This window comes from Lagopus muta, chromosome 23, assembly GCF_023343835.1.
Source record: "Lagopus muta isolate bLagMut1 chromosome 23, bLagMut1 primary, whole genome shotgun sequence".
NCBI lineage: Eukaryota > Metazoa > Chordata > Aves > Galliformes > Phasianidae > Lagopus > Lagopus muta.
In genome coordinates, this window is record NC_064455.1 from 2,091,304 (window position 1) to 2,112,458 (window position 21,155).

Genomic DNA, 21,155 nt, shown 5'->3' on the forward strand with positions numbered 1-21,155 from the left:
GGAATGGAAAGATGTCAACATTTGTTCACTTTTTCTCTCTCTTTCAGGATCTGTTGCAAAATGTGAAAATGAAAGGGGGAAAGTCTACAGGTAGCACTGATCCCAGCCAACCTTTGTATCGTGTGTGTTTGCCTGGTAAGTTTGCATTTCAGATCACACGTGGATAAACACAGCTCAAGGCCCAAACAGGTGACTGGCCCACGAGAAAGGACTTGTGGCAGCTTGGGAACACACACTGCCTCTTCCTTCTGTACATAGCAAGAAGAAACTTGTTTGTGAGCAACTGCTCTGCAGCTGTAACCAGGTCTCCCTGCTTTCTGTGAATGCTGCTTTCTTGTCTCCTGCTGTCATAAATACAGCACTGAGGGGTGGTGTGGGCACTCTGCTGGCCAGCTGCCCCTACCAAGGTGAGTGCCTCTCTATTAAACTGATGGATATTAACTTGCCTCCACGTATTTTCTTTGGGATTGATAAACCTTAAGCAGAAGCACTGGCCTGGTTTGTCATTACTGAGTTAAGACTCAGCTCGTTAGCTGGTGCCACCTGCAGCAAGGTGAAGGTGGGACTGACACTGAAGGAGTCACAGCTGCTTGTGCTACTGTTCTCTGTGGCAGTCTGGTTTAGTATATTAACTCATTGCTTTGTGCCAGCAGTAGTAGAGAGAGCTGAAAGCCAAAGCAGTCAGATGTTGTAGGTTTAGGTTGGATATAGGAGGAAGTTTTTCACCCAGAGGGTGGTGAGGCACTGGAACAGGTTGCCAAGGAGGCTGTGGATCCCCATCCCTGCAGGCATTCAAGGCCAGGCTGGATGTGGCTGTGGGCAGCCTGGGCTGCTGGTTGGTGACCTGCACACAGCAGGGGGTTGGAGCTGGATGAGCACTGTGGGCCTTTTCAGCCCAGACCATCCTATGATTTTATCAACTTAGTAGGTGTGGGTGTTGTGATAACAACTAGAAACACAAAGAGCTTAATTGGCAGTGACCCCCCACAGTGAAAAGGTCAGATTTGTTGGGGCTTTGTGAAAAACAACTTCCTGGTTATTGGGGTTCTTGGCAAAGATCTGACTTGCTGGAGTTTCATCTTGTAATGTTTCTGTCTTAATAAACAAAGGTGTGTTTTTTTGTAATGTAAAGGAGGATGCAGGAGAGCAGTTCAGAACTATCAGGTGTGTGTGCATGCATTTGTGCCACTTCATTAACATAACATTGGAGAATATGAGCAGAGTAATTACAGAAAAATAAACAGCACCCATACAACAAGCTGTTGGAACACATTTCCTTCTGTCTTTCAAATATGCAGTTGCATTAGTTATCTTATCTGCACTGAAATAAACATTTGAGAAATGCAGTGTGAACCTGGAGAGCTATTTCTTTGTTCTGTCCCTTTGTTCATGGGCTGTACCCATGGGGTTGTTCCCCAGTGTCTCCTTACTTTTCTAGGGTGTTATCCTGACTTTTTGCCTCCTCCCACCTTCCCATTGGCACTGCAGGAGATGAAGTGGAAGAGCAGCAGCTCCTGGCAGGCAGGCAGAGTTTTGTCTGCCTCCCACTGTTATGCAGAAGATGATAAGGAAAAATTCCCATCTCGTGGAGGGAAGAAACTCAAACCCTATGTTCACAAAAGGAGCCACTGGACCGAAACTCTCAAGTGCAATTAGCAGAAAGAGCTGCCCTCCTTACCACAGAAGGGGAAACGCATGGCAGTGAGCTGCTGGCCCTGCTCACAGCTGCTGCTTCCCGTTAGGGCTCCTCTTTGCAGTCACATGAGGCCACAACAGGCTTGAAAGGTGAGCCTGGGTGAAACTGATGAGGTTCAACACAGCAAAGTGCAAAGTTCTGCACTTGGGTCAGGGGAATCCCAGGCATCCACACAGACTGGAAGGAGCGGTCCTTGAGAGCAGCCCTGCAGAGAAGGACCTGGGGGTCCTGATGGATGAAAAACTGAACATGAGCCAGCAGTGTGCATTGCAAAAGCAAATGGTATCCTGGGCTCCATCAGAAGAGGGGTGGCCAGCAGGGACAGGGAGGTGATTGTCCCTCTCTACTCTGCTCTTGTGAGGTCCCGTCTGCAGTACTGTGTCCAGATCTGGAGCCCCCAGTACAACAAGGACAGAGAGCTGTTGGAGAGGGTCCAGAGGAGCCACAAAGATGATCAGGGGACTGGAGCACCTCCCCTACAAAGACAGGCTGAGGGAGCTGGGCTTGTTCAGCATGGAGAAAAGGCTGCGGGGTGACCTCATTGCAGCCTGCAGTACCTAAAGGGAGCCTAAAACAGGAGGGAAATCAACTCTTTGAAAGGGAAGATAACAGCAGGACAAGGGGAAATGGTTTGAAGTTGAGGGAGGGCAGATTGAGGTTGGATGTCAGGGGGAAGTTCTTTACTATGAGGGCGGTGAGGTGCTGGAACAGCTGCCCGGAGAGGCTGTGATGCCCCATCCATCCCTGGAGGTGTTCAAGGCCAGGTTGGATGGGGCCCTGGGCAGCCTGGGCTGCTGTGAAATGCGGAGGTTTGTGGCCCTGCGTGTGGCAGGGGGTTGGAGCATCGTGATCCTCGAGGTCCCTTCCAACCCGAGCCTTTCTGTGATTCTGTGCAACGACGCCCCCGACCCCCCCGTGCTGAGCCGTGCCGCCCCGCAACGCCGCTCTCCGGTCACACCCCGCTCCCAACGGTGGCCGGCAGGGGGCGCTGCAATGCGGGGCGGGGCCGGGCCGGGCGTTGCGGGCTCCGGGCGGCGCCATGAAGGACTGCGAGTACCGGCAGATCCCGCCCGGTGCCGCCGCTCCTGGCCCCGCCGTTTCCCCGCCGCCCGTTGTACCGGAGCGTCCAGGCGAGAACCGGCGGCCCCGACGGAAATGGGAGGTGTTCCCGGGCCGCAACCGCTTCTATTGCGGCGGCCGGTTGATGCTGGCGGGGCACAGCGGAGTCTTCGCCCTCACGCTCGGTCTCATCCTGGCCACCAGCGCTCTGTTCTTCGCTTTCGAGTGAGTCCGCGCAGCCCCCAGCGCCGCTTCGCGTCCGTCGGCCGGCGGTGCCCGCTGTGCGGTGCGAGACATCGCGTCCGTCCTTCCCGTTCTGCGCGTGAGCTGCCGGGACCCGGAGGAGGAAAAAGAGGAGGAGGAGGCAGCGCTGAGCTCGGAGTCCTTTCGGTGCCGGTTGTTCGGGGGATGCGCGGTGCCGGGCAGCCGAGCTCGGTGCTGAGCCCTCCCGAAGCGGAGGAGAACGAGCGCTCCTTTCCCTCTCCGCTTTGGGCAAAGCTCGTGCCGTGTTTGATCCCTGCTTAACCCGGGCTGGGGGGGGGGGTCGGGCTCGGTGACCCCCGTGGGTCCTTTCCTAGTGGGGATATCCTGCGGTTTGGCGATGGTGCGATTGAGGAGGGCAGAGGTTGTGCGGAGCGGCTGGCTCCTGGTGCTGCCTTGGTGCTGGAGAACACGGGGCTGCCCCGCACAGCTCCGGCGCTGCAGGATTTGTGTTACGGGTCGTGATCTGTGCTGGCTCCTGCTGTGTTAGAGGGCTCTGCTTCAGCCCAACCCCCTCCCCGCGGTAATTTGTAGTATGCTGTGTAATAAACGATAGCTGGTTCTGAAGGGATGGGTGGTAACAGTGCTTATATATGTGAGTTTGGGGTTTTTTTGGTCATTTCACAGCTGCCCCTTCCTCGCCCGTCACCTGACCCTGGCCATCCCCATCATCGCAGCTGTCCTCTTCTTCTTCGTCATCAGCTGCCTCCTCCAGACGAGCTGCAGGGACCCCGGGATCCTGCCCAGAGCCACCCCCAGTGAGGCTGCAGACCTGGAGAAGCGCATTGGTGAGACAGCTGGGCCCTCTGCTGCGGGTGCTTCTGCATGCTGTCTGCTTAGAGCTTTCCTTACTGCTTTGTCCCGTTGCTTTCCCAGGCAAAGCCCTGTGCCTGTAGCACAGCAGCAAGCCAAGGCTGTGGCTCTGTACAGAGCCGAGATGAAGGAGAGCTCAGGACATCAGCATCCTGAACGTGGTGCTGTCAGCGGCTGTGCTGCAGCTGGGGGTGCACAAAGTCCCCATTCAGAGTCACACTGCTGCACTCATGGAGGCAGACAGGCAGAGCGTTCATCGTCTGTGCTGTAGTTCAGATCTGGGGCTGGGATTTCTGGGGATTTGATTTCCAGCCGAGCCTACAGACCTCGGTTTATTTTCCCTCTCTTGGAAGAGACAGTTCTGTGCTACCTGAGTTCCTCCCCTCTGCCCTTCTGTGACGTGGCTGTAGTGCAGAGACTCTGACAAGACAGAAAGCTGATGAGGATTAACCAAGCAGCATTTAGAAAGCTGCCAAAAGCAAGAGGCATGCTTGGAAGATAAAAAGCTTCCCTAGATGATGTGCTTATCCCCACATCAGCTGGGATTTGAGGGGAGAACTTGACAGGCAGAATCTCCTGAGTAGGGTTCCTGGATCAAGGAAATGTTTCTAAAAACAAGTAGGGATGAGATCCTCTTTTCTGTTTTCACGGGACAGCTGCGACTGAGCTAAAACTGGTGCTGAGATGGAGGTTGTTGCTGCACAGAGAGCGGTCCCTCAGTCATTTCATCTCAGTGTGAGTGAGGGTGGTCTGTACTGATGCATGGTCCCATCTCTCACTGCCCTCCCTCCTGCTGGTCTTGGTGGGGTCACCCCGCAGCAGGAATTTTGCTGTGATGGAACTTAGCTGCCACTCCTTGCTCAGGTCAGCATTGGGAAGGTGGAGGGGCTGCACAGCAGGAGATGAGAGAGCAGGATTGGCCTGGGGGGTGGAATCCACTCTTGGGGTGTAGTAAAGGCACTGTGGATTTGTAAGCTGGAAGCACTCAGCCAGAAGTGCAGGGGGGGGGGGGGGATGTCCAGTGCTGGGATGCTTTGGAACGCCAGTATGAGAAGGAATGGAGCCCTTAACCTGTGTGCTCACTCCAAGTGGAACCATCCCTCCTGGAGGCTTTAGTGGGTTTCAGAGCTGCTTGTGGTAAACCACGACAAACCTCTGTGTAAGCATCCTGCAGATAGTGAGGGCTGGGCTGAGCAGCCTGAGCCCTGCAAGGAGGACGAGGTGAATGGCCAGGGTTGGAAGGGAGCTCAAGGATCACAAATCTCCAACCCCCTGCCACATGTAGGGCCACAAGCCTCCCCATTTAATACCAGCCCATTTAATACCTCCCCATTTAATACCAGACTGCCCAGGGCCCCATCCAACCTGGCCTTGAACACCTCCAGGGATGGACGGGGCATCACAGCCTCTCTGGGCAGCTGTTCCAGCACCTCACCGCTCTCATAGCACAGAACTTCCCCCTGACATCCAACCTCCATCTCCCCTCCCTCAACTTCAAACCATTTCCCCTTGTCCTGCTGTTATCCCCCCTTTCCAAGAGTTGATTCCCCTCCTGTTTGTAGGCTCCCTTTAGGTACTGCAGGCTGCAATGAGGTCACCCCGCAGCCTTCTTTTCTCCATGCTGAACAAGCCCAGCTCCCCCAGCCTGTCTTTGTAGGGGAGGTGCTCCAGTCCCCTGATCATCTTTGTGGCTCCTCTGGACCCTCTCCAACAGCTCTCTGTCCTTGTTGTACTGGGGGCTCCAGACCTGGACACAAATGATGTGATGGGCTCAGCCCCCAGCTCTTTGCTTTTCGCTGCATCAGTGCCATTGTCTGCTGTGCTGCAGTGCCAGGAAGGTGTGTGCACCCTGACCTTCAGTAAGAAATGCTTTAGCAGAGCTGACATGGAGCATTTCCCATCTGCCCACTGAGGGCAGCTGCAAGGCGATAATTCTGTACTTGACTAAACAAACTGGCTTGAAAATCTTCTCAGAATGGTTATCTGTGTTTCTATTTATAAGTGCTGACAGCAGTAATCTGGCTGCAGATGCTGCCTGCTGCACCAGCTGTTGCTGGTGATATAATCCATTTATTTTCCTCTTACCTTGCTCTGTTACATCTCTATTTTCAAAGCCTTCCCCAGGAGTGGGAAAGGTGCTCTTTCAGGAGTGGCTGAGACAAACAAATAACCCAAAATTGCAGACATGGCACAGAGGTTTTCCAGCTCCCAATTTTGCCGAGCTGATAATCAGTTTCTAGCTGCCAGCTCCAAGTGCACAACGCACAGGTGAAACACACAGCACCTCTGCAAATCCTCAGTTTCACCCACGAGGATAAGGAACCCTTCGTGCCACTGATGTGCACGGGTCAATGAAATCTTCCTTGGAGCACCTGAGACGTGCTTGCTGTGCTGCTCTGTGATGGGGATGTGCCAATGCCTCGTCGTGCCTGGCAGCGGATTGGGGTCCCGTGGGGTGTCAGCTGGGTCCTGGGGTGGTCAGGTGTCCCCTGCACTGCTCTGACTGTCCCTCCTCTCCCTTGCAGATGCCATGGGGACCTCCACGTACCGCCTGCCAGCCCGCACGATGGAAGTGGTCATCAATAAGTACGTGGTGAAGCTCAAATACTGCTACACCTGCAAAATGTTCCGTCCCCCCCGCACCTCTCACTGCAGCGTCTGCGACAACTGCGTCGGTGAGTCCCGAAAGCAGCAGTTTGCATCCCATGGGTGTAAGGGTGGCTTAGGTTCCTGAGCAGACTGCTTTTGCTTTTCACAAGGGGTTATATGGTGAGATAGCAAGAGGTCTGGCCTCTTCTCATTTAAATAGAAGTGGCTCGGGTTGAGGGCTCAGCACGTCCAGTGCTCTGTGTCTCTTTCCCCTGCTTTGGAGGGGGGTGTTCCATGATGTGTGATTTTACTGGAACAGCTGCCCAGAGAGGCTGCGATGCCCCATCCGTCCCTGGAGGTGTTCAAGGCCAGCTTGGATGGGGCCCTGGGCAGCCTGGGCTGGTATTGAAGGTGGAGGTTGGTGGCCCTGCGTGTGGCAGGGGGTTGGAGATTCATCATCCTCGAGGTCCCTTCCAACCCTGGCTGTTCTTTGATTCTGTGATTCTGTTAAGGCTTCACCAAGCACAATGTTTGCAGCAGGCTCCAAGCTGTCTCTGGCCTCTGGGTGGTACAGAAACTGCTGCAGGTTGTGGTGTAGCTCATCTATGCATTCACTCTGTGCCCTGTGGCTGCAGTGGGGCAGGAGGGAAGGAAGACAAGAAAAGCCTCCAAGGCTCCATGCAGCCAGGCCCCGTGCAGGGAGCAGTGTGAGTGGGCAGAGCAGCAGCACAGGGCTCAGTGGCACGAGCAGAGGCTTTGCTCCTTGAGTGAGGCTCCTGGTAGTCCCCTGTGGGGCCCTGCAGCCACGCACTGTACTTTACTGGGGCAGATGGAGCAGCAGAACCCCATGGCTCTGATTAAGTTTGGGAGCTCTCATGTGTTTCATGTCTGGGGATAGCTGTGGGTGGCTGGGGCTCCTCCTTGCACTGGATCTGCTGCCTGGAAAGCAGCCACAGGCAGGACAGCATTTAGGGAGGTACAGTCTGGGTGAGCAGGCATGACTTTGTGTCAGAGTTCTGTTTGTGTTGATGTCCCCTGCAGCAGGGTTACAGCAGTGCTTCAGTCTGCAATCCAGCCCTTTCATTAGAAGCTGGGAGTGCTTGCAGGCATACTGTACCTGCCCTGGGTTCCCAGGCAGTTTCTTGGATTGTGGAGCCGTATTTTCATAACTTTGTATATTATTTTCTGCAAAGGGAACAGACACACAGAGGGAGAGCAGCAATGCTGTGGGTACACACCCAGTGCTGCTGGGTGCTGGAGAAACTGCCACGCTTTCCCTGCTCTCTTTCAGTTTTAGTAATGGGAGATGTTACCGGTCACAGGGCTTGCAAGCTTGCAGTGCATGGTGATAGGAAAGTTTTGACCTTAAATGATGTTTAAGAAGGGGTCTATGAACAGGCTGCAGGGCTTGCTTCAAGCTTCTCAGCAATGATGCTCTGCTGAGAGCTGCCGATCTCGGCACAGTGGGTGTGAGCTCGGTTCTCAGCCAGTTGTCAGAGGCTCAGCAACATGTGGAGGGCAGCAGCAGCCTCACTGTTCTCCTGTGTTCCAGAGAGGTTTGATCACCACTGCCCCTGGGTGGGCAACTGCGTGGGGAAGCGCAACTACCGCTACTTCTACGCCTTCATCCTCTCCCTCTCCTTCCTGACAGCCTTCATCTTCGCCTGCGTCGTCACCCACCTCACTCTGCGTAAGTCCGGCTGCCAGCAGCAGCAGCAGCACACCTTGCTTTAGGAGACAAGCAGCTCGGGGCCCTGGGGCAGCACGAGGTTGTTGTGTGGGTTTGAGCCTGGCTTCCCAGTGCAGGTATCCCAAATAAGCGGGGGTTCACGTTGCGGGGAAGCCCTGACTGCTCCTCTCCTCTCTGCAGAGAAACCTTGAGAGCTGGTGACAGAGTTATCCCCCTGCAGAGCAAATGCATTTTGTGCAATCCCAAATGGGTGGGCTTTAAGTGTGTCTTCACTTAGCCCTGCAGGGCAGGTAACCTCTCCTTCAGCTCTAAATCTCCTGGACCTGCACTTGCTCGCTGACATCTCTGCACAGTTGCAGCCTGCAGGTGTTTTTGGGCAGCCAGGCAGATCCCTCTGGCCTGCGGGGGGTGGCTGTGTGCTGGGGAGTGAAGCATTGCCTGGAGGTGTGAGGCTGCCTGCTGGAACGTGGTTCCTTGTCCCATTTGCCTTGCAGGCTCTCAGAGAGATGGATTCCTCACCACTCTGAAGACAACACCTGCAAGATATCCTTTCGGTGCCAACAACTGCTTGGACAATTGAGCACTGGTGCAGCAACAATTAATTGTGTAACAGAGAAGGGAAGCTGGCTCTTTGTAGGGGTGGCCTGATGCATTTCCCATGGTTTAATCAGACCCCAGGTGCCAGGTTGGGGCAGGCAGGTATCCGATGCTCACAGACTGATGGCATCACCAGTTTGGTTTCATCTTTACTCCCACTTGTAGTTCATTGCCAGGGGACTAAGGCTGGGTAGCAAACTTGATTCCCAGCTTGCAAGGCTCTGAAGGATGAGGAACATCTGGAGAAAGTCATGCATTGGTGGATGGCTGCAGAATGGCATGGGGATGGAGAGGTAGCTGGGGTGCTTTCATGGCCCAGTTGGTGTGGTCTTAACTGTGAGTGCCTCCCCAAAACAGCTTGTGTAGATGACTTTGTTCCCTGAGAATTCCTTGACTTTTGTTTCACTGTGCTGGAGCTGGTGATTTGTTTTTTCTCAGTCTGGTCTATTTTGGGCCTCTCAGGTTTTCACACTTACTTAGTTGCCTCGAACCTGACCACGAACGAAGACGTGAGTAGCCAAACCCTCATCTTTTCACCCCAAAATCTGCTGAGGGGCCGCCAGCCCTCCTGCTCTCTCAGCAGAGGTGAGGCTCCCAGGAATCCCTGGCCATGGTGCAGGATCTGGGTGAGGTATTCTGCCATAATCCACTGACAAGGAAGCAGCTGTGCTCCCGGTTTGGAGAGCTGAGCAAGGGAACCACAGCAAACAGCAGCGTGGTGGGAGGACAGCATTGGTGTCAGGTTGGGAGGCAGCACTCTGAAATGTCAGCAGGGTCACACGTGGGCTTTTTTCCATTCTGTGTATGGGTTTGCTTAAAATGAGGAGTTCTGAGGTTAAAAAAAGGAAAGCAGGCCCCTGAGGTTTGGGTGTTAGCTTGGGACATGGGTGATCTTAATTCAGCATCCTGTCTAACCACAGGTTTCCTGAGAGACCCTGGGCAAGTCCCTTTGTCTCTATTAGTTCCTCGTGTCTAATAAGCAAAAAATACACAGATGCCTTCTCAAGAGGTGTGCCTTAAAGGCTGGGGTGGTGCAGACTCAAAGGGCTGAGTGAGTGCCCTGAGAAGGGCAGACTGTATGGAAAAGCAGGATCTGTCTGATCCTCAGAAGGAATCAAAATTCACCCTTCTGATCAGAAGTACCTGTCATCCTTGCTGGAAGCTTCCAGCACTGCATCCCATCAGGTTTGAATCCTTTTTTTTTGTTTGTTTTTCTCCTCCTTTCATTTCTTCCTCCTCCCCATTCTGTTGGCTGAGAGTGGTTGGCTGGACTGCAGCAGGCTGTCACAGCACAGCCCCACCAGTCATGAGCCCAAAGCTCCTCCAGCTGTGCTGCCCACGTCCCAGGCACGTGCTGCATCTGCAGAGGGGGAGTAAAAACAGGAGGAGGAAACAGGGTGGTGAATGGTTCACTGCATCCAGGGGCCCAAGGCTGGGTACAACATCTGCCCGCCTGTGTGCGCCTATGCTGAACGTGCCCTGACTTTCAAAATCAGAGTCCTTGTGACAGCTGCTGAGGGTGGGGACATGAGATTACTTCCTTCTGTTGCAGAACGACCTGGGAGTCCCCTCACTGCTTGTTTAACCTCTGGAGCATGAGAGGGACCGTTAGGCAGAGCGCTGCTCTGAAGAGCTTTCAGCTTAGCAGAGAATAAAGAGGGGTGAGGGTCAGGCAGTGGCACTGATGGTGCACGGCATGGAGGGGACACGGCTCTGGAGCTTCTGGTTGCTGAGCCTGGGCAGAGGCAGGAGGAGCACAGTGCCGTCATGCTGCCCTGCTGCTCATCACACAGGGAGGAGGTTTGCATTAAGCCCAACCTCCCACCTCCTGAGCGAGGATTTGAACCAAGCCCCCCATCACGCCATTACCTACCATCACCTCTTTCCTACCTTAATCGTGTCCTTTCTTTTCAGATCAAAGGGTCCTGGTCAAATAAGAGGGGTTCAGAGTTTGCCAATCCTTACAGCCATAAAAGTATCCTCACAAACTGCTGTGCGGTGCTGTGTGGACCATTCCATCCCAGGTGAGAGCTCAGACGACCCGAAATGCTTGGCAGCATCCCACCAGATTCTCCAGAACAGCTTTTAGTGTTTGTCTGGGGAGCTGCAAGCAGCTGCTTTCGCTGCTCTGTCACCAGAGGGTGCACTGGGGCAGAGTTAGGCTGCCTGCTATGCAGCTCTGCGTTCTGCATCCTGCTCTCTGCATTGCTCCCTGCATTACCCACTGCTCTTTGTTGGCCTCAGAGGTACTGAAATGCCAGCATTGCCATTCAGCAATGCTAAATGTGGTTTCAGGGAGCTGAGCTGCATGCTGGGAGGCTGCAGAAGAACATTTCACCTAGATTCTTTCCACGTTTAGTTTGTATTCCTGTTATAAAGTCCTTCTGCAGCTCCCACTTGGGTCTGTGGCAACCCAAACCTTTCTGTTGGCTGTGTGGTGGGCAGGGAGCTGTGGAGACCTCCTGTGGGTCATCAGCTCCATCTCTACAGCAGAGCTGTCTGCGTGTCAGGAAGGTTTTGGTTTTATGATCAGGGTTGGTTTACAGCCCGGGCCAGCAGAGGGTCTGCAGAAACCATCACTGAAAATGATTTGATTCAGTGGCTGTGCATCCGGTCTCCATGTCCTGCATCCTAACCCTCCTCCCCTTGCATCTTTTCCCTTTTGTTTTCCAGTTTGATAGACAGAAGAGGGTTCATCCAGCCAGATGTGGGGACGCCGGCCAGTCCAAAGCACGAAATCCCTTCCTTTGGAGCCAAACCTGACACCAGCATGGTAGGAGGTGGTGCTGGGGTGTAGCCCAGTGCCCGCCATGCCTGCACCCATCTCCAGCAGTACCTTCCCTTCTCACCATCTCCCTGGCCTCAGGCAGGACAGCTTTGTGATGCAGATCTGCCAAAGACTCGGTCGAGCCATACGTTGCCTTTTTTTTTATTATTATTATTTATTTATTATTTTTTGTTTCTTCCTTTCACTGTGATGTGACCTGCCTGGACTTCTGACTGATGCAGCACCCCTGGGGCTGCCGGGGAAGCAGGGATCCCTCCTGCACCTGGGAAGCAAAACGGGTCTGGGGAGAGGAGAGCCCTGAGCCTGGAGCATCACTCCGGGCAGTGGCTGCGTGCCCTGCGTGGGGCAGAGAGGAGCTGAGAACGGGGCGTGGGCTGGCAGAGGGATCCTGCTTGGAGCTGTGCTGCTGAGCCTTGCCTGCAAGGCTGGTGCAGGTGGAAGCTCCCTGCTGCCCCTGCTGTATCCATGAACGCTTCTTGCTCCTCCGTGCCAATGCAGAGGGGTTGTGTGTCTTAGCGGCCAGGTATTCAGCTTGACCTGCTGCCAGAGTGGCTTTTCTTGTCCAGCAGCTGCTGTGCCTTGCTGAGTTGTGGTTGTGCAGCCATGGGAGCTGGCTGGGCGTCCTGTCTGCTGCTGGTTCTGTATTCTGTCCGCTCACCAGGGCAATGCTGGGGAGATCTTGGCATGTTGGCTGTGGCAGTAAGACAAAGCTTTGCAGCAAGGGCACAAGTTAGGAGGACCCTCGTAGTGAGGAAGAAGAAACACATACAGCATCCTGCAGCTCTCCCTGTGGGAAGCTCCAGCTGTGAGATTTGGGATCCTTAACTTGCCAGGGAAGCCCGACTGCATCCAACCTGTAGGAGAATGGAAGGCTGCAGGAAAGTGGTGACTTCCCAAGGGCTGTGCCTGTCCCAGGTGGTTACACAGAGAGAGCAGCAAGTGTGTTCTGATCTCTGACAGCCTCACATCGTGCTCTTGCTTTGGGTTTCGGGCCAGCAGAGAACTCAGGGTGATCCCTGTGTGCCTTGGTGCATCGTTCCCAGCCTATGGAGATGTGGCTGAGCCGGGTTGGGCTCCCAGCTCTGCAGGTTGCTGACAGGAGCAGTAGAGGGAGACTCACAGGCCTTATTAGCAATACTTGAATCGTGTTACTAAAAGCTGCTGGATAATTTTGCACAATTTGTAGATTTTTTTTTTCTATGTAATGTTTTTATATTTGACATAGATAGCATTGTGCATGTTAGGATCAGGCTGGAGCCTTGCAGGGCTTTGTGTCAAGCTGCCTGGTTGGGTTTCCTGGGAGTTGCAGGCAGGGGTTTCAGCCTGGGGCAGGGGGCAGCTTGTCCTGCTGAGTTAGCCAGAGCTGTGCTGTATGCAGCAGGTGACTGAGCCAGTCCACATGGAGGGCTGCCAGCTTGCCATGGCCACCAGCTTGCCTTCCCCTCTGCAGAAAGCCCGGCTGGCCCCAGGGGCCCAGGTGAGAGCGTGGCAGCTGCTCCATTTCTGCTGCATCCCAGCAGATGGCCCTCACTGAGCGCAATGGGAGCAGTGTGGCTCCGTGCCATCCCATGGGCTGCGTGCTTCAGCCTGGAAGCCTAAAAGCCACCTTGGCATCCGAAGAGGCTGCTGTGCCCCTATGTCCCTGCTGCTGCACAGCTGTCCCAGGGGTTTGTCAGCAAGGGCTGAGCAGGAGGACCTGGGGCCAACAGAGCCGTGTGCAGGTCATCAGCGGGGCCCAGGTTCCTTCCTGTTCTTATTGAAACCGGTTTCCTTGATTACTCGTTGTAATAAAATTATATTTTTAAAGAGTTAATTGCTTGGATTATTATTTTATTCCTTTAAGACAAAAGAGGATGTTGACATTGGATGGTGCATTAGTCACAGGGCTCGCCTGGGCGCCCTCCTGCAGGATGGGGCTGCGGAGGGGGGGGGGGGGGGGGGGCACTGAGCACCAAGTTGAAACTGAGGGAGAGGGTTTGCCCCCAGGTCTCAGGGCTGGGCCAAGTGTCGCTCTGCTCATGCATCTCTGCTTGGAGCTGAGCTCCCTCTGGGCCCCGCACTCCATCCATCACAGCTCGCACACCCCGTGCCCGCTGGCGTTGCGGCGCGTAACTCTGGTGTCTTCCCCAGGAGGATGCCTGCCAGGACTTCGCTGTTTCCTGCACAGCCTGATGGGACGTGCCCTCTCCTCTGCTCCTGGCCCTGCATTTTGGGGGCTGGCTGGTAAGAAAGGATTTCCTTTTTTCTCCTTCAGCCCATCTCATCTCCACTGCATGTCCGGCTCTGCCTGTGAAGCCCTCCATCACCCTCCAGCCGTGCTGATACCTGCATGCTCCCACCGCCTTCCTGCAGCCTGGGTGAGCACAGCAGGCTGCTTCCCCCCCGCCCCCGAGTGCTGTGAGATGGAGCTGGACTGGGTCAGCCCAGCTTGGGGACAGCAGCCCCGTGATGTTTGCAGTAGTGCCCTGCATGGTGCAGGGATGTGTTTGTGGTTTGTCCGGACTGGGAGCACGTTATGGTTCCACCCTTCATCTCCATCTCTCCGTGCCTCAGTTTCCCTGTGTGTAATGTGACATTTGTCCTCCCATGTGCCTACCATCAAGGTGAGTTCTTTCTCCTCCTTCCCCGGTCCTGGGGCTGTGCAGTGTGCTCAGGGCAGCACGGAGCTCCGCAGGCCGGCAGCCCCTCTGCCCCTCTTGGAGCACCCTGGGGAAGCCAGGACCCCACGAATCTCCCCGATGACGACAGCCATCAGCACCGCCTGTGCCTCTGCAGAGCTGTGCCTTCCCCCTTCCTGCTGGGAGACAGGGGGGAGAGCAGCCGTGTGCAAGCCAAAGCCTTTCTGAGCCCCCCACCCACAGCAGGGGCCAAAAAGCCATACAGCATCCCTCCTGAGTGCAATACTGCGTTCCTCCTGCCTCCCCCTCACCGTGGGGAAGGGCCATAAACTGAGCCAGGGCTCCCAGCACCCAGCCCTACCTGGGGGCTCCTCCTGGGGGGGGGGGGGGGGGGGGGTTGGGTTTGAGCCAGCACATGTTGCCCACTGCATCCCACTTGACCCTGTAGGATGGTGCATGGTCAATACTCACCCTCCTTATGAGCTCCCCACCTCCCAGTTCATCACTATGGGGCTCTGATGGAGGGGATGGGTCCCTTCCCCCTGTGCAAAGGGCTTCAAGCCTGGTAGGATTCTGCCTTTTACTTTTGTAATGAAATAAAGATTTTCCCGTTTCCTGTCTGTCTCTGTGGTGCTGGGCTCCATCCTGCATCCCTCGCTGAAGCTGTGTGAGTTTAGGGGCATCTGTGGGTGCTCTGAGTGTGATGGGTGGCCATGCTCCCCCCGCAGCAGGGCACAGAGCTGGGGCTCGTCCCTTCACCTCCTCCTCCCCCCCTAACTTGCACCAAAACCGGTAGAGCAGAATATTTCTGCAGCTCCTGCTCAGCTCATTGCCACCATTTGGCAGCAGCTCAGTGCTTCTGGCAGCACCCGAACCCTCGAGCTCCACGCTGCACCCTGGGGGGGACCTGCCCCCATACTCTCCGATGGGGGGGTGCTACCATGTTGGGATGAGATGGGGCAGAAGTGCATTCTGTTCAAAACCACAGCCCCTTCCATCCGTGAGGTCAGGCAGTGCCCACGTGGGCTCCACTTTGGGCCCCAAACCCCACAGCCCCCACCGCTTGGCTGGACGGGGAGTGGGGACCGCACAAAGCTGGGACCGGCAGCTCCCAGCCCTGAGCAACCCCAGCAGGGACAGAACGGAAGGGATGGGGCCGAGGGTGCTGGCACAGTGCTGGTGAAGCCCTTGGCCCCATCCCCACGTGCTGCCTGCCCGCCGCACCCTGCCCTGTGCCGGCGTGTGGGAACAGGCTGAGAGCGAAACTGCAGCGCAACGCTGAGCGCAGATCCTAATCGGGGCCGCCAGCGCTCCTGGGCAGAAGTAAAATAAAAATGAGGATGAAAAAAAAAAAAAAAAAATTGAAAAAAAAAAAATCTCAACTCTTTTCAGTGCGGCGTGAAGGGAGCAAAACGTGCCCTGCTGGGATGAGCGGAGAGGGTGGGGGACGTGGCAATGGGTCTGGGGGAGAGCTGGAGAAGCCTTAATGGGGCTCTGGTGGGGTTTGTGGGTGTGGAGCTGCCCTGGGGTTGGGGACACCCCGATATTTTGGGAGGGGGTTGGTGTTGAGTACTTCCAAGTGCCAGGGCAATTCCCCTGAGCTGGCGGTGTTGGTTGGGAATGCCCCGATCCCAATCCTGGCCCCGATCCCTGTGGCAGTGCTGGGCAAGGTGCTGCTCCTCCTGCCTCGATTTCCCCACCGGTGGGAATAAATACCTGCCCTTCAAGCCCTCGCAATTACCAACGAGTTAATCATCATATAAAAATGACAGCGATAGGATTTTTGGGAGGAGACCATTTTTACAGCCAGGCCCACCCCGTGCTGTTTCTCTAAGGGTATTTGGGAAGGGAGCACCGGGTGCTGCCGCATTCCTGCTTCACCCCAATGTGACGACCCCACTGCTCCCTGTTCCGAGCACTGCTGGCAGATGGGGAAGGGTCCCCAATTGGTCCCCCAGTCATCTGGGGTCTCCATTGATTCCAGGTCTCCCATTTATTTGGGGTCCCCCATTGATCCAGGTTCCCCCAGTGATTCAGGATCCCCCATTGATCTGGGATCTCCATTGATTTTGGATCTCCCATTTATTTGGGGTCCCCCATTGATTCAGAATCTCCCATTTATTTGAGGTTTCCCACTGATCTGGGGACCCCAATGATTCCAGGTCTCCCATGGATCCGAGCATCCCACTGATCTAGGCTCTCCTATTGGTTCAGGGTCCCCCACTGGTCTGGGGTCTCCATGGATTCCACGTCTCCCATTTATCTGGGGTCTCCCATTGATCCAGGGACCTTCATTAGTTCAGGGTTCCCAACTGATCCCAGCTCCCCCATTGGTTCAGTCTCCCACTAATGCAGGATCTCCTGTTGACCCAGAGTTCTCCACGGATCCGGAGTCCCCCTGGGGTGTCCCGTTGATGGGGGGGGGGGCTCTCCGAGGACCCCAGGACTTCCCTGAGCTCATCCTTTCCCTCCCGGCACCCTGAGCGAAGGCAAGGTGGGTGCCACCCGCTCACCCCTTCCCCAGCACCCCTCTGCCTCGGGGCGCGATGACTCACGGCAATTTGGCTTTTAAGGGCGGGCTCAGCGGGGAGGAAGCAGAGGAGGAGGAGGCCGCTCCTTCAGCCTCGCTGACTCCTCCCGCTCTCGCTCGGGGCTCCGACGCTCAGCCAAAAGCGAATCGAGGCGGCGAAGCTCAGCAGAGGCTCCGACGGCTCCCAGCCCCGCTCCTCGCCCCGACGTCTCGTCCCGCGCCCGTCCGCCTTCAGCCATGGCAAGAAACCACCAAGTGCAGAAAGCCAAGCTGGCCGAGCAGGCCGAGCGCTACGAGGACATGGCGGACTTCATGAAGGCGGTGGTGGAGCACGGCGACGAGCTCTCCAACGAGGAGCGCAACCTCCTCTCTGTCGCCTACAAGAACGTGGTGGGCTGCCAGCGCTCAGCCTGGAGGGTCATCTCCAGCATCGAGCACAAAACCGAGGAGGGCGACGACAAAGCGCAGCTGGTGAACGAATACAGGGAGAAGGTGGAAGAGGAGCTGAAGGGCGTCTGCAACGTGGTGCTGGGCTTGCTGGAGAAGCACCTCATCAAGAAGGCCGGCGACGCCGAGAGCAAAGTGTTCTACCTGAAGATGAAGGGAGACTATTTCCGATACCTGGCCGAGGTGGCCGCCGGCAACGACCGCAAGGAGACGATCGACAGCGCCCAGAAGGCGTACCAAGAGGCCATGGACATCAGCAAAAAGGAGATGCAGCCCACGAACCCCATCCGCCTGGGGTTGGCCCTCAACTTCTCCGTCTTCCACTACGAGATCGCCAACGCCCCCGAGCAGGCCATCTCTCTGGCCAAGACCACCTTCGACGAGGCCATGGGGGACCTGCACACGCTCAGCGAAGACTCCTACAAGGACAGCACCCTCATCATGCAGCTGCTCAGGGACAACCTGACGCTATGGACAGCCGAGTGCGCGGGCGAAGACGGCGGCGAGGCTGGCGAAGAGCCCAAGAACTGAACGGTCCCCACGCAGCTGGGGTCCGTCCCCCACCTCCTTCCTCCTCCTCTCCCTCCCAGACTCCCCCTCCTCCCCTTCCCAAAACCCCTCGGTGTCTTTTCCTTTTATTTTTTTTTTTTTTGAAGGGGTGGGTAAGGAATTTCACCCCACCCTCCACCCTCACCCCCCCTCCAGTTCCGGGAGTGGGGTCCATATGTTTGCCCTTTGGCAGGGCCTCCCCTTTCCCTCTCCCCCCCATGTTCTTGTCATGCTCCCCCCACCCCTTTAGCATTTTGGTTGGGAGATACCCCAGCGTGGCTTAGGGGGGCCCTAACCCACTGTCTTGGGGGGCTGAAGCCACGCCACTGGTCCCTTGGGGGCAGTGGGAGGAGGTGATGGGACGGGATGGGGAAAAAGGGGAGGGGGGTCCGATGTGCCCCCCACCCAGTTGGAGGATCGTGAATTGCCGAAGCCTCTGTGCGGCTCCAATAAACCATCTCGTGCACGCCTGCCTCTGTGGTCGCCTCATCTCTCCTCCCGTGCACATGCCCAGGCAGCTCCTGAAGCTCCCAGCGCCGGTCCCATTGCATGCCACGCCGTGCTGGGGGAGCACTCAGGGCCCCCAAAGCACCGGTCCGGCTGCCTGCAGCCCCTCCCAGCCCTGCCGTGGGTTGTGGGAATACTCAGCGAGCCCAGACCTCAGGGACGGGTCCCAGAAAGGGCTTTCCAGGTGGGCATTCCAGGTGGGTTTTTCCATAGGGAGAGGGTGCCCCACGTCTCCAACCCTGCAGTTGTGTGTCCCCGTTCCCACGGTGCCCCCATCCCTGCGCTGTTCCCATCCCTGTACTGTCCTCACCTCCATGATGTTCCCATAGTGTCCCCACCCCCATGGTATTTCCATCCCCACGGTATTCCCATTCCCCAGACCCCGGGTGTCTCCACCCCTATGGTATTTCCATCCCCATGGTGCTCCCGTTCCCATTGAGTTTCCATCCCCATGATGCCCCTATTCCATAGTGTCCCCGTCCTCATAGCGTCCCTATCCTCAAGGTGTTCCCACCCTCATGGTCTTCCCATCCCTACGGGGTCCCTTCCCATCCCCACAGTGTCCCCATCCCTACAATGTTCCCGTCCCCACATTTTCCCTATGGTGTCCCCACCTTCATGATGTCTCCATCCCCATGGTGTCCCCACCCAATCCACACAACCCACAGTATCCCAGACCCCATTACAGGGGCTCCATGCAGACAGGGGGACGTTTCAGGATGTTTCAACCCCTACAGCACTGACGTGGAGCTGTCCCAGGGGAGGTGACAGCATCCCACCAAGGTGAGGACATCCCCGTGGAGGTGCAGATGTGCCGGCGCAGGAGAAAGCTCAGCACTTCTGGCCCTGGCGCTCAGCCACAGCGAAGGGCGCAGCTCTCAAAGCGCGAGTTTCAACACGAACAGTTAATTACACTGAAATCCAGTCCCGGCAGCCTGGGCCGTGAGCTCATCAGATGGAGAGCAGCAGGGCTGGGCCGTGGTGGGCAGGACCCGGCTTTGATGGGAAATGGGGTGGCAGGAGGAAGCGGCGTGACTCAGGGTGTGCCGGTTCAGTGGGGTCTTTGCTTGGGGACATCGGGGACATTGCGCCGAGCTGCGCTTGGGCACGGTCAAATGTTGGGTTTGGGGAAACTGAGGCACGACCCTGGGGTGGGGAGGATGGGGCCGTGGGAATGCTCTGGCCGTGGGAGGATGTGTGGAGCAGAACCTGCTCACCCAGCCCCGCATCCCGTGGCAGAGCCGGCTCAGTGCCTGCGAGGCAATGCTGGGAGCCCCCAACCCAGAGCTGAGGAGAGGCCGTGGGGTTGAGGATGGGGTTGGGGTCCATTGGTGCCATCGGTTCCCTTTGAATGGAAAATGAGCGGCTTCTGTGGTTGGCCTCTGTCCTGCCTAGAACGCACCCACCCCTCCTTGGAGCTGCTCTCAGGCTCATTGGGCAGTGCAGGGCCGGCAGACGTGCAGGATGACCCGCAGGCACTTGCTGGCCGTGACCCCAGGGGTTGGGGACACGGGGAGGGGACGGCGGGCAGTGAGAGATGATAACCATGCCCCAGATTGCAGTGTGATTGGGGCCGTGCTGCTCCCCAGCCTCCCAGACAGCCCGGAGGCTTTTTGGGGCTGGGAGGGATCCCTGATACCCACAAGGCTCCCCATCCTTATCTTCCCAAAGTAGGAACAGAGCAGGGCTGTGCATGTGGATTTTAGGGTTTTTGAACAGCAGCAGCACAACGGGACTCAGGTGCCCATGTCCAGGGAGTGTCCCCAACTCAGAGCCACCCTAAGACTAGGGATGGGTGGTGGGCACTGGGAGCAGGTCCCAGCACAGCCCCACACCCAGTTGCTACTGGCCATGGCTTTATGGCTACTGGAATAGATCTCTGCTGCCTCATTGGCACTGCTTGTACAACCTAAGCGGGACAGATGGGCAGCAGGACACACAGCCAGGCTTGTTCTTTGTCCCCAGGCTGGGTGACAGAGGCTGAGCCCCATCCCAGGGGCTGCTGGCCACAGCAGGGCAGCTTTTGGGGTGCCCATGGTGAGTGCTGCCCTGATGGGGAGTTCACTGAACCCAAAATCAGGGGGAGGCAGCCAGGCTGGTGGTGGGCTTTGCAGTGGTTGGGAATAGATGTTTGGGATGGCTGCAGTGCCTGGAAGGACCCTTCCGTCCCACTTGCTCCGTGTCTGTGTGTCTGTCCACACACAGAGAATAGCACAAGGCTGAGGCAGTGAGGGATAGTGCCCATCCCAACCTGGGGGGCTCTGAAACCAGTTGGTGTTGGTCCCAGCCCCACACTCCTGGGCTGCTGTTGGGATCAGCTCACTCCAAGCCCACTGCTTCGAAGTAAGCCAGTCCTGGGCACTGGAACCCACTCTTAGGGGGGGGAGAGCTGTGCTGTGGGGCAGGGGGATGGAGGTGCACAGATGTGAGCAAAGCCTCAACCATCCCCCATCTCCCACCACTCCCCACCTCCAAACATTCCCCATCCCCAACCACTCCGTCCCCCATCCCCAACCATTCCCAATCCCCGACCCCACAGAACACAGAGCTGGGGGTGGGGGCAGGAGGGACCACAAGGGCTGGGAGCCAGGACCCCAGGGCCAGGCCCGCACCGTGGTGACGAATCCTGGCCCCGTGCCCAATGCTTGCTCAACGGGAGCGACGGGAGCCAGGCTGTCACCTCCTCAGCCCCCGGGATCCGTCCCCTCCCGGCGTGGGGACGTGCAGGAGAAGGACTGGGTCTGTGGGACACGGCAGCGCTCCCCTCGGGGCTCAGAGCTCTTTGATTTTCCATCTTCCCCACCGCAGGGCTGGGGCTGCAGGTGCTGCAGGGGTAAAATCAGCAGAAGGCGAGTGGCTACAAAAGCTTTGGCAGCTCGTGGGTAACTCTGGCTTGACCCAACAGCACCCTTTTAAGCCACCAAATCTCTCAGAGCCGTGAAAAATCGGCCATAAATCAGCTTATTTTTTATGAGCGCATCATCTGACCCTTTTGCATCAGATGTGGGGCT

General features: G+C 56.6%; 2 protein-coding genes across 4 annotated transcripts; both read left to right on the plus strand.

The window, feature by feature from the left end:
• Positions 1-2,676: 2,676 nt before the first annotated feature.
• Positions 2,677-14,493, plus strand: ZDHHC18 (zinc finger DHHC-type palmitoyltransferase 18). 3 transcript variants are annotated; one of them, XR_007380985.1, is made up of 10 exons: positions 2,677-2,980; positions 3,644-3,804; positions 6,355-6,504; positions 7,971-8,108; positions 8,603-8,651; positions 9,112-9,214; positions 10,620-10,729; positions 11,379-11,478; positions 13,624-13,716; positions 14,139-14,492. XR_007380985.1 is itself a non-coding variant. In XM_048968985.1 (9 exons), exons 1-9 carry the CDS (start codon positions 2,736-2,738, stop codon positions 13,784-13,786), a joined length of 1,095 nt encoding a protein of 364 aa, XP_048824942.1. In that variant the 5' UTR covers positions 2,677-2,735; the 3' UTR covers positions 13,787-14,493. The 3 variants fall into 3 exon arrangements, 2 of the variants coding, with proteins under 2 accessions (XP_048824942.1, XP_048824941.1); XM_048968985.1 differs by lacking the exon at positions 13,624-13,716 and having other exon boundaries at positions 13,748-14,493; XM_048968984.1 differs by lacking the exon at positions 14,139-14,492 and having other exon boundaries at positions 13,624-13,732.
• A 2,385-nt stretch (positions 14,494-16,878) lies between these two features.
• Positions 16,879-17,619, plus strand: SFN (stratifin). The gene has a single exon (XM_048968990.1). It carries the CDS (start codon positions 16,879-16,881, stop codon positions 17,617-17,619), a length of 741 nt encoding a protein of 246 aa, XP_048824947.1.
• Positions 17,620-21,155: the final 3,536 nt, after the last annotated feature.

Excerpts from the sequence above, each read along its gene's own strand:
- ZDHHC18 (XM_048968984.1), top strand. The coding sequence starts at position 2,736 with ATGAAGGACTGCGAGTACCGGCAGATCCCGCCCGGTGCCGCCGCTCCT. Across the intron at positions 2,981-3,643 it reads GCTCTGTTCTTCGCTTTCGA|CTGCCCCTTCCTCGCCCGTC; the intron begins GTGAGTCCGCGC and ends GTCATTTCACAG. Across the intron at positions 8,652-9,111 it reads CTGAAGACAACACCTGCAAG|TGTGCTGGAGCTGGTGATTT; the intron begins ATATCCTTTCGG and ends CTTTTGTTTCAC.
- SFN (XM_048968990.1), top strand. The coding sequence starts at position 16,879 with ATGGCAAGAAACCACCAAGTGCAGAAAGCCAAGCTGGCCGAGCAGGCC.